This window comes from Microtus pennsylvanicus, chromosome 8 (genome assembly GCF_037038515.1).
Source record: "Microtus pennsylvanicus isolate mMicPen1 chromosome 8, mMicPen1.hap1, whole genome shotgun sequence".
NCBI lineage: Eukaryota > Metazoa > Chordata > Mammalia > Rodentia > Cricetidae > Microtus > Microtus pennsylvanicus.
Genome location: NC_134586.1, coordinates 73,004,163 through 73,016,521, shown reverse-complemented (window position 1 = coordinate 73,016,521; position 12,359 = coordinate 73,004,163). Strand labels below are relative to the sequence as shown.

General features: G+C 48.3%; 1 protein-coding gene across 2 annotated transcripts in view; it reads right to left on the bottom strand.

Annotated features, from left to right (window-relative positions):
- Positions 1-12,359, bottom strand: part of Tcf7l1 (transcription factor 7 like 1) — a 166,797-nt gene that overhangs the window by 12,030 nt on the left and 142,408 nt on the right. Inside the window, exons 4-5 of one of the 2 annotated variants that reach the window (XM_075983809.1) lie at positions 11,492-11,575; positions 11,165-11,206 (exon numbers count right to left, since the gene is read on the bottom strand). In XM_075983809.1, coding sequence (XP_075839924.1) covers positions 11,165-11,206; positions 11,492-11,575 — 126 coding nt within the window. The remainder of the gene's footprint in view (positions 1-11,164; positions 11,207-11,491; positions 11,576-12,359) is intronic. The other variant, XM_075983810.1, reaches the window with a different exon arrangement.

Sequence of the window (12,359 nt, the reverse complement as noted above, 5' to 3'; positions counted from 1 at the left end):
GTAGTCCTAGCTGTCCTTTCTAACTCTGCATATTTGCATCTCTCTCTCTCTCTCTCTCTCTCTCTCTCTCTCTCTCTCTCTCTCTCTCTCTCTCTGGATACAGGGTTTCTCTATGTAGTCCTAGCTGTCCTGAAGCTCTGTATGTAGACCAGGTTGGCGTCAAACTCAGAAATCCACCTGGTTAGCCGGGCGATGGTGGCGCACACCTTTAATCCCAGCACTTGGGAAGCAGAGGCAGGCGGAACTCTGTGAGTTCGAGACCAGCCTGGTCTACAGAGCTAGTTCCAGGAGAGGCTCCAAAGCCACAGAGAAACCCTGTCTCAAAAAAACCAAAAAAATAAATAAATAAATAAAAAAAAAAAAAAAAGAAATCCACCTGGTTCTGTCACCTGAGTGCTGGGATCAGAGGTGTGTGCAACCACACTGGCTTTCTTTCACTTTAATAAATGAATCTTGTTTTACATTTTTCTTTTTTTAAAAATTTATTTCTTTATGATGTATAAAGTTTTCTGCCATCATGTATGCCTGCAGGCCAGAAGAGGGCACCAGATCTCATTACAGATGGCTGTGAGGCACCATGTGGTTGCTGGGAATTGAACTCAGGACTTCTGGAAGAGCAGTCAGTGCTCTTAACTGCTGAGTCATCTCTCAAGCCCCCTTGTTTTAGATTTTTAAACTTTATATTATGTTTCTGAGTAATATGTACCGTGTGGATATCTGGTGCTCAGAGAAGTCAGAGGCATTGGATCCCCTGGAATTGGAGTAGATAGTTGGGAGCCACTGTGTGGATGCTGGGCTCCAAAGCTGGTCCCTGCGCAAGCGTGCTCCCGACTGCTGGCTCAACAGTGTTAGAGCTACTCTACTCCCAAATTTCCTACTTACCTCAGATGCCACAGCTTCTGGCCACCTATTTCTAAATTACTCTCAAGTCTATCTTAAAACTGGCAAAATATTCCAGAAGGAGCCAGCTGGGGCAGAAAATAAGGGTGAGAAATCTGTATATAACAAGGGGAACTTGACTGAAATTTGGACGAGAGGGACTGGTAAGATGGCTCGGCTGTAAAGGTTCATGTCAGCAAGCTTGACAACACGCTGGACAGCATGAGTTCGATCACAGGAACTCAAGGGCAGAAGAAGAAAAGTACCGGAAGTTGTCCTCTGATCCCCACAAACACCATGAGATACGTGCTTCCCCTTGCCCTCCAATAAATAAATGTATGTTACATGTAACAAACCAGACCAGGCCAGGCATGATGGCACACGCCTTTGATCTCAGCACTCCAGAGGCAGAAACAGGAGGATTGCCCTGAGTTTGAGGCTAGTAGTTCTACACAATGAGGTCTACCTAGCCAGAGCTGTGGAGAGAGACCCCATCTCCGACGCCAAACAAAGTCAAAACAACAAAAAAATTCCAAAGTTGGACATCTTCCTTGATAGATAGACACGTCTCAAACTCTTTAATAATTTCTTTCCTTCTTCCTTCTTATTGAGACAGGATCTCATCTAGCCCAGGATGACTTCAAATTCACTACTCACAGAGATCCTCCTGCCTCTGCCTCTCGAGTGCTGGGATTAAAGGAGTGTGCCACCACCGCCTGGCTGGCTGAGTTCTCCAATTACAGGTGTGCAACATTACACCTGCCTTTAGATAGTGCTAGGGATGGAACCCAGGGCAAACCCTGCCAACTGAGGTGCATCCCCAGCCCAACAAAATCACTCTGAGACCACACTGTGAGCAATCACCTTACCCCAGCCTGTCGAGCAGAGGAGACACATGACTCCCACACAGAACCTTTCTGTACCATGTACGATGGCACTTATCTATGGGTTACATGACCGGAGAGGCTGCATGAACAGGCACTGATTTAGACAGCCACAGAGAGTAATCGACAGCAGAGAACAACTGGCCTCATCACAGAAATAAATAAGAACTTTCGCATTCACTGTATGACGTGTTCCGGGTCTCACGGAGGCAGCGAGAGAACTCTATCTGGGGCTGGAGAAAAGCCTCCGTGGATAAGAGCACTGACTGCTCTGCTGAGGTCCTGCACTCAGTTTCCAGCACCCACATGGTGCCCACGTGAAAACTACGGGGGATCTGATGCCTTCTGGCCGTGAAGGGCACCTGTACATATGTGGGGTACATAAATTCATGCAGACACAGATGCTCACACACAGAGAAATCTTTCCAAGAAAGAACCTGATCTACTTAGACAAAAGCACCGGTCCTCAAGGTATAGTAATACAGTGTTGTAGGAAGTGTTTGATAAACACTTTGGAAAAAAAAGTCGACCGGAAAGGGAAAGGCAGATCAGATGGGCTCTTCCGGGTCACTAAGAAAATGACTGAAGGCGGGAGCGAGTTAGATACGAGGCAGAGGTGGAGGGGAGCACTCTGGCATGGGAGCACTGGTGGAGTGGTTCGAGGTGGGCGGTATCTTAGTATATTTGGGGACCTAGCAGTGGTCAGTGGACTGAGCAGGAGGAGGAAGTGCACAGCACCCCAACACAGGGAAAGCCCTGGGCTCAAGCTCTAGTGCCTTGAGCACAAACCACTTGGAATAGGCTGGGCAAGATGAGTAATCACACCTGTAAGCCTGGCTTTCCAAACAAAAGGTCAGGGCAGTGAACAGCTCAGCAGGCAAAGGCCTCCAAGCCTGAGGCCCTGAGTGTGATTGCTAGGAACCACGTGGTGGAGGGGGAGGACCGACTCCCACAAGGTGTCTTATGAGCAAGCGCGCGCACACACACACACCTTTAAAAAATTAAAAATAAATGAAGTTGAGGCCAATCTGGGTTCTTTAGCGAGACCATGTCTCTAAACAGCATAACACCAAGAACCAAAAGGAAATTTTCCAACCCCGAAGATCTGACAAGGACCATGCTGCAGGCCAGGAAAGATGCAAAGACAAGGCAAGAACCTGCAGGGCAGTAAGAGATAAGATGCTCTGGGAACTGGAATGTGCCTTCAGGTCCTTTTGTGCAAGGGTCTGTGTTGAAGGTTTTGCGAGTCGGAGCACTAATATAATCCTTTGGGTAAATCCTTCCTGACCAGAGCCCTTGCTTTCCCATTCTTGGGAGCAGGGGAGAAAGAGAAACCGACGGTTACTTTATTGTTCAGTTAGTGCCGCCATTCCTTCCTGTGTGCATTTGCGGGAAGAGTTTAGAGACAGGGCCTTGCCCTGTAATCCAGGCTGGATTCAAACTCTCAGTCCTCCTCCCTGAGGACAGACCTCTTTCTCCGAGACTAGCAACGGAAAACAGTTAAAGAGCCTTGCAATTCAAACTGTTAGAAAATACCGTATTTTCACTCAGCTGTACAGAACTGAACATTTTTGTTATAGTATTCTGCCTGCATGTATGTCTACAGGCCAGAAATGGGCACCAGATCTTATTATAGATGATTGTGAGTCACCATGTGGTTGCTGGGAATTGAATTTAGGACCTCTGGAAGAACAGAGCGCTCTTAATCCCTGCGCCATCTCTCCAGTGCCTATTTTGTTTGTTTGTTTGTTTCCGGGTTTTTTAAATCACAAAGTTCATCCTGAAAGCCCATTTTAGCTGGCACAATGGATCTCTGAGTTTGAGGCTGGTCAGGACTAGAGTGAGACAGTATCTCAAAACAAAACAACCATAAAACCATTGTGTGTGTGTGTCATGCGCTTGTGCATATGTGTGCCACAGCAAGGGTGTCGGGGTCGGAAGACAATTTACATAGGTAGAGGTAGATTCAGTCCTTCCGCGGCATGGTCCTCAAGCATGGTGAGGACCTTTACCCGCTGAGTCGTCTCACTGACCCCCACTGGTCGGTTTATTTATCTCTGTTATCAAGGGCGCAAATTTGATTTGGTGCGTTGTTGATTCTATTCTACAAGAAAGTTAGCGGGTGGGAGGAGTAAGTTTTTAAAAAACGCCAAAGTGCGATTGTAGAAAGGAATAGAACAGTGGTTCTCAACCTGTGGGACAAATGACCCTTTCAAATGACCGTGGGTGCCACCCAAGACCATCAGAAAACATTACGATTCATAACAGTAGCAAAATTACAGTTAGGAAGTGGCAGCGAAAATTAATTTATGCCTGGGGGTCTCCACACCACGAGGAAGCTCACCAGTCCAGAAGGAATGAGGCAGTCCCTGCCTTTAAATCTTGATGGATGTCCTGACTCAGTGGGTAAATATGTGTGGGAAAGGATACGCACAACTTCAAGTCCTCTCCCACAGAGCACTCGTTAGTGACCGGTGTGTGTGGGGTGTGTGTGTGGGGGGGGACGGGGACAGAAGCACCAAGGTGGAAATACCGGCCACCAGCTAATCCCAAAGCCAACACATCTAATATGGGGCCATATTGACACAGCGGGCCTGCTCCTGATTGGACGGGGAGAGCATTGACACAATGAGCCTGCTCCTGATTGGACGGGGAGACAGCATTGACACAGTGGGCCTGCTCCTGATTGGACGGGGAGACAGCATTGACACAGTGGGCCTGCTCCTGATTGGACGGGGAGACAGCACTAACACAGTGGGCCTGCTCCTGATTGGACGGGGAGACAGCATTGACACAGTGGGCCTGCTCCTGATTGGACGGGGAGACAGCATTGACACAGTGGCTTTCTTGCCTACAGTGCACAATCGTAATTGAGGGAATGTCAGACAGCCTCAAACTGAAGGACAACCTGCAAACAGCTGGTTTGGCCGGTGATGCAGGGCAACGGGCAGAGAGCTGGCCCATCTCACATGAAGGCCCAGGTTTGATCTTGCTCACTGAGTAAACAGAGCATGCTTGTAATCCTAGCACTTGGGAGGCAGAGGAAGGAGGGTCAGAAGTTTAGGGCAATCCTTGGGAAAATACCAAGTCTGGGGCCAGCCTGGGCTATGAGAGGCTATAACTCAACAAAACAAGCCCAACAGAGAAGCCCAGCAATGAAACCACCAGCTTGCCTGTGAGAGTTAGGGAAAACAAGGCAGGCTGAGGCCCTGCGCTGACTGGAAACAGAAGTCACACCAATGAAACCCAACAGATGAGCAGAGATGGGAGTCAGGATGGAAGGCACAGCCGTTCCTTCTGTGCACTACGTGCTGGGTGGAACACAAATGACTCTATATCAGGAGGTACGACCGCGTCAGAGGAAATGGGTCATGGTGGGGGGTGGGCTTGGAGGTCTTTCGCTCAGGAGTCCCTCAGTGTGACTGACAGACAAGCACCGCCCCCTGCCTGCATGCCACCATGCACCCCATCATGATAATGGACTGACCTTCTGAAACTGTAAGTGAGCAGCCCTAATTAAATGTTTGCTTTGTAGGAGTTGCCATGGTCATGGTGTCTCTTCACAGCAATAGAAACCTAACTATGACAGCTAGGGAATTGTGTGAAATGTCCATCATTCTGCTTTTCTTTTGTTTTTATGTTCTATGCACAAGGCCCTGTGTGAACCAAGGCCGGAAGAGAACCTGGGGTATCCTAATCCATCACTCCCCACTTTATCCCCACTTAGTCTCCCTGAAACTGGAGCTAGGCTGTAAACTGGGGTCACAGGAACACGTGCATGATCCCATCCTTCCTCCTTTTACTGTGGGGGCTGGGATTTGAATTCAGGGGCTCATTATCATACAGCACACACTCTTACTGACTGAGCTCTCTCTTCAGGCTCTAATGTTCCTTTCTCGATGTTTTGATAACTCCGTTGCGGTTATTTAAGCAAACATTTTTGTTCTTAAGAAACCTAAAGTGTTCAGAGATCACATTTCTAAGTTACTATCAACTTACCAGAAGTGGAAAAGGGAAAAACATATACAGAGGAAGGGAGAGGGAGAAACCGCAGGAGCTGGATTTGAAGATCTGGAAGCAAAGTGTGTGGCAGCTTTGGCTAGGAAAGTTTGAAGCTACATGAAAATAAAAAAATTTAATATTAAGTAAAAAGAAGTATAATGAGTGTAGGAGAACGGGGGAGCCACACATGGTTAAGGATTTCGGAGACTTCTGGATATACATAGGTGATCTGGTGAGATGAGAAGCAATACATAAATTGCACTTATTCACCCATTAATTCATTATTTATCTGCTTATGAATTGATAGACAGGGTCACACATAGCCACATACAAACCTCATTCATTTACATAGTTATGAATAGACAGGGCCTCACTATGTGGCTCCTCTTGGCCACCCTACCCTAACACTTCGAGCGTGAGGATTACAAATGTGAGCCACCACACACCTCTTGTGATGTATGATACTAAAGGGTAATGCCACCTCGGGGTTTGGGACTCGGGCAATGAGATGTGGTCCTTAGAAGGCAAGCATGCAGGCACTGATTCAGCCGCCAGTCATTTGACATGAAGCTCTCTCATTTGTTTCTGAGAATGACTCAATGCAGAATGATAAAAAAGGGTATTCACTATTAAAACATTAGAGCAATGCTGGCCATGGGCTACAGGCTTCTTTTTCAACTCATGAGCCTTTCCCCCCTTGCTCCATGAGTAACACTGCTCTTTTAAAAATGTTAATTACAGGGCTGGAGAGATGGCTCAGAGGTTAAGAGCACTAGCTGCTCTTCCAGAGGTCCTGAGTTCAATTCCCAGCAACCACGTGGTGGCTCACACAACCATCTGTAACGAGATCTGGCACTGTATCCTGGAGAGTGTATATATAATAAATAAATAAATTTAATAAAAGAAAATATGTTAATTACATTTTTGTTTATTTTTTTGTGAGTGAGTGCCGGTGTGTGGAGGTCAGAGGCCAACTTGCGGGAATCCCTTCTCTCCCTGCACCACGAGGATCTCGGAGATGGAAGGCAGGCAGTCAGGCTTGGTGGCAGGCACCTTCATGGAAGGGGCCCTGAGCATGGAAGGGGCCCTGAATTCAATTCTTGAACCTTAGAAACCAGGTGTGGCAGTGAATGCCTATACACACACACACACACACACACACGCATGCATACACGCAGATGACAGTCTATGTAGCGGTATAGATGCCCGCTGCCTTCCTCTATCCCCTTTGGTACGTTCTCAAGCAACACAAGTGTACATAATGCTTTTTTTATTCTTCTGTGTTTCTAAGACAAGCCTTGCTATGTAGTCCAGGTTGGCTTGAACTTCTGAGTCTCCTGCCTCAGCTTCCCAGGTACTGGGGTTGCAGATGTGCGCCCCCACACCCGACTCACACACTGCACTTATCATTACAAATGAGATGACCCTGGAGTGAGGAGACGGATAGAAGGACCGCCCACCTTCTCACCGAGCATTCCCCACTTCCTTCACAAATTTTACTTATGCATATGGAAGATGCAGGGTAAATGCTTATGAACAAAGCAGATACGGTTTTTTCTTTGCTCGGTGCTCCGGGAAGAGAGTGGCATGTCAGCACAATCAACCCCAAGCGGTGAGATTATGGCAGTCAAATATCATAATAGTTACACTGGGGACTGGAGAGATGGCTCAGTGGTTAAGAGCACAGGCTGCTTTGCAGGGGACCTGGGCTCAGTGCCTAGCACCCACACGGTTATCACAACCATCTGGAACTCTGGTTCTCAACCTTCTTGATGCTGTGACCCTTTAATACAGTCCCTTGTGCTTTGACGACCCCCGACCATAAAATTATTTCACTGCTACTTCCTAGCTGTAACTTTACTAATGTTACCAATTGTAATATAAGTATCTGTGTCCTCTAATGGTCTTGGGCGACCCCTGTGAAAGTCATTTCATCCCAAAGGGGTTGTGACTCACAGGTTGAGAATCACTGCTCCAGGGGACCTGACGGCCTCTTCTGGCTTCCTGCGGTACCAAGCACGGCCATGGTGCACAGACAGGCAGGCAAAGCACTCATGCACATAAAATAAAAATCAAAATCGACAAAGCAAAGCAGGAAAACTAACCAGTAATAGAGACGACGCTCTGTTTCCCGCCCCCAGCTGGTTTTCAAGGTGTAAATAGTAATAATAGCACCACTCAGCTCCACCCCCACCACAGCCGGGTTCCGACTTGTTTGGACACCCTTTCTGACAGACTCCGCATGACTCACCAAATCTCTGCAAGTATGTAGCCTATTTTCTTCATTGGCCCTACTCCCTGGGCAAACGTCTTCAAATATTTTACTTCTGATCTAAGCTAAATTTTCATAATCTAGAGTGTTTTCATTTCTCTAATTAAAAAAAAAGAAAAGAAAAGAAAACGATCCCCCAACTTCTGTGACTGGGACCTGAGAGACTTCAGGTTCTGCTCACACCCTCTGGCTTGACAAGGAGTCATCTTAAGTCATTAGGGATGCTGGGAGCGCCTCTTTCCCTTGCCTCCTGTCTTTGATTTGCAATTATGGGAATGATTCTCAACTCTGGCTGCCCCTTAGAGTCGCCGTGGGGAGCTTAAAACACTAAGATACTAGCCCCACCCCAGCCCAATTAAATCCTATCCTTGGGGGATTAAGATGTTAAATTCTATGGGCTCATTATCTCTATTACCTTCGCAATCTGTCCATTTGTTTTGGCACCTAATTCAGGCCCTCATTACCTCTTAGTTCTGCTAATTAAACGCGATGTTAATTGTTCATTCCCTCTCTTAATTTCTTAACAATAGCAAAGGCAGCAGTGGTGGTGGCAATGGCGGTGTAGTGTGGTGACAGTTTGGAAAGCCCTTAGTGAAGAGTTACTTTGTGCTGGGCACAATGCTGAACTCATTACAGCATGCTGGCTCATTTCTGGACAACTCTATGACGTCAGTGCGCCTATAATCCCCATTTAATAGATGAGGAAACTGAGGCAAAGAGAGATGAGGTAATTGGCAAGAAGCTTCGAGAAGAGAAGGAAGCAAAGCAGGGGTTTCGGCAGCGACAGCCCCACCCACCACCACCTCCTCCCCAGACACCTCAAGTCTTCCTCCGGCCAGAGTCTGGAGGAGTTGCTGGACTCTGGGTTCATTACAGAGATCTGTCTGTTTATGCCCAGTCCATCCGGGTTTTCTAAAATTACACTTAAATTCTCTCCCCTCTCCTTTCTCTCAAGTTGGCTTGTGGAGGTTGGAGGATAATTTCTAGGACCAGGTCTCTACTACTGAGAAGGTCCCTGGAATCAAACTCGAGCCATCGGGCATGGCAGCAAGCATCTGCAGAGCCGTTCTCTGGCTTCCTCGCTTTGCAATATTAGAATATAGAGTATGATAATATGAAATTTACTGGGGAAATTGTCCACTTTGCTATCTATAAAGCACTGTGTACCGGCAGCTCAAGCTTCTCTAAGGGCCCTCTGTCCCTCTCCTGTGCTGTGCTGTGACAGACAGGGAGCGCGCATCTGCAGTGGCTGGGTGATTGGCAGCTGCAACTGCAAGAAGCTCCTCCAGAGTTTAGGAATTCCACACACTTTTCTATCTCTCTGAGAGAGCCACGAGTGCCTGGTTTATTTGAGGGAAAGGAGGTAGAAAGAAAGAGAGCCAATATTGAGAATTATTGATAGTGTCCTGGAGCCAAGGAAGTGGGAGTGCTCGACACTGTCAGATGTCACCTACGTGGTGCCTAGAAAGCAAGGAGCTGACTGAACATGGCAGTTAGAGCTGAGCCAGGCACACATGGATTGGCAGGGACGCTGTCACGGCGGAAGCGTGGGAAGTACGGCTGAGGATATTAAGGCCGGCAAGTAGGGCGATGCTCACAGGGAGGATGGAACATCCAGAAATACGTGTTAGATTCGAAAGGGAAATCGCGCCTCCGCAAAGGAACCTGTGAAAAGATAGTCCCTGGACAGGAGGGAGCGCAGCAAGCACTGACATTTTGGGGTCTGCTGCGATAGGCTTTGGGGTGCCACAGGATGGGCGAGGGTGGGCTGAGAGACGGGCACTGGAAGAAAACTAAAGGGCCTTCGCTGTGTTTGATTCCAGCCACTAGAGGGCACCTCTACCTCATGCTCACCATTCCAAACAGGACCTTGGGGACCAGAAGCGCCACCGTGGCCCTTTGGTGGCACAACTGTTCAATGCTTTGGTGACAGGATACCGAACTTGCCACTAGTTCCTTGCACGTCTTGGGACAGACTAACCTGGGTGGCTGGCTCTGCCCTCCATGGTTATTCTTGTATACCGTCCTGACAGATGGTGGTGACAGTCATCTGAGAACCACACACGACATCATGTTGTAAACTACCAAGGGCTCTGCCACTCTAAGCTGGTCCCGTGATGGCTGGAAACCACACAGGCTCACCGCACCTCTATTTATATTCTGTGTGTATCTTCTTCCTCACGGCTGGCCTCTAAGCTTTTAATGAGCAAGGATTATCAGTATATCTTAGAATGTCCTGTGTGAGAAAATAATACGCATGGGATTTGCTGTAAAATAAGGGCGGCAAGAGGGGGAATGTGAGGGATGGCAACATGGAGGCCATTTTATTTGATATACTCTGCTTTCATAGATCTTTAAATTTGTTTCCAGTAGAGCTTCAGAAATCACCATGGATTCCCTGAGGCTTTAGAGTAGTATGGCGGGCAGTGAGAAGGCCCTAGCCTCCTTTCTGTAAAGTGAACAGGCTGAGAAAGGTGAAGTCCCCTGTGACTCTGAGACTCTGACACCGGATAGCTTGGCAGGCATCGACTTGGAGCCTTCCTTCCTTGCTTCCTGGAAGATGGAATGCAAGGGTTATATTCCAGCACCGTTTTTTATATGCTCTGGACTTGAGTTCTGCATCATGAGGCCATGAGGCGCCCTCCTGGGACCCCACTGTCCTGCAAGGCTGACGTTACCACAGCTGTGCCGAGGAGCCCTTGGCCAGGTTTTAATGGATGCTTTCCTGAAACAGCTGGCAGAGAAGAGCCTCTCTAACTGCAGCCTTGCAGCTCTGGGGACGAGAGGAGGTGTTCTGAAGGAGCACCAACTGGACAGAAAGGACTCCTTGTTCATAGGAAGTGGAGAAGGATTTGAAGCAGGTGTTCAGGAAGAACAGGGGTTAATGGTCAAGGCCATGTGTCTTCAATCAAGTATCCCAGGTGGTGCGTGCCTATGTGCTGAGGTGGACGAGAAGGTGATGGTGTCTAAGAGGTAACCTCTTTGTTAACCCCTGGCTGTGCCCGCACAGTGTGAGAGTTAATCTTCATTGTCAATTTGACTGGATTTACAATTACCATGGAAACACCCTCCAGGTGCGTCTGGAAGAGTGTTTCCAGAAAGATTTAACCGAGGAGGGAAGACTCACCCTGAATGTGGGAGGCACCATCCAACGGGCAGGATCCCCAGACTGAACAAAAAGGAGAAAATGAGCTGAGCACCAGCTTCCATCACGCTCTGCCTCCTGACAGGGGAGGCAGCGTAAGCAGCTGCCTCAGGCTCCTGCAACCATGGCTTCCCCACCAGAGAGCCGCTCCCACCAACTGTGAGCTAGACAAGCCCTTCTCCGTTAAGAAGCCCTCTTCAGCTATTTTAGCATAGAAAGAAAAGCAAGACACCAGAGAGACACAGGAAGCTTCTGGAAGGTGGAAAGGAGTCAGGGGCAGGGGGGCCCAGGCTGCTAAAACAGACTCACCAAGTGTGCTGGCGATGGTGATCTCGTGTCCTTGACTGTAGCACTGGAGGGGACATCGAGGAGAGGCCATTTCATCTGCAGGTACTGCACAGGGGACAGAAAACATGAAGAAGGTAAGATAAAGGCTCTCCAGCACCAGGCACAGAAAGGGCTCGCAGGGAGGTAACCAGCTATGTGAAGCACACAGGCCCGGGACAGGGGAAACCACTGCCACTACCACGTGATCTAACGTAGTCACTCTGCTACCACCATCCCATTACCACGGCCAGAAGCAAGACAGTAAATAACTCAGCTAAACTCTTAAGTGGGGAGAGGATGGATACATTCCAATGCGAAGCCCAAGGCTTCGTTATTCTCCATACGGAGGAAGTCAGATCATCGGAGTGGAGATTCCCCAGTGGAGGCCCTGCCTGGCCCATCTCCATCTCCTGCAGCATCACTGATGGCATTCCCCAAGACACACACTTTGGGAATGGTAAACAAATGGATACAGCATGGGACTGGGCAGGGTATACGGTCCAGGTGGTCGAGGGTCCTCACGTAGCATTCACAAAGCCCTACGCCTAATTCTCAGCACCATTTATATGGGCCATGGTGGTGCCAGGCCTGAAATCTCAGCTCTTGGGAGGTAGAGGTAGGAGGATCCAAAGTGCAAGGTCACCCTCGACTATGTAACAAATTTGAGGCCAGTCTAGAATAAGATCTGGCTCAAAAACTTAAAAACAAAAACAGAAACAAAAACAAAAAAAACCCAAGACAGGGTCTTGTTACATAATCTTGAATGGCCTGGAACTCACTAGACCAGGCTAGCCTTGAATTCGCTTCAATCTTCGAGCTCTAAAACTGGCACGCCCAGATTACAGGTATG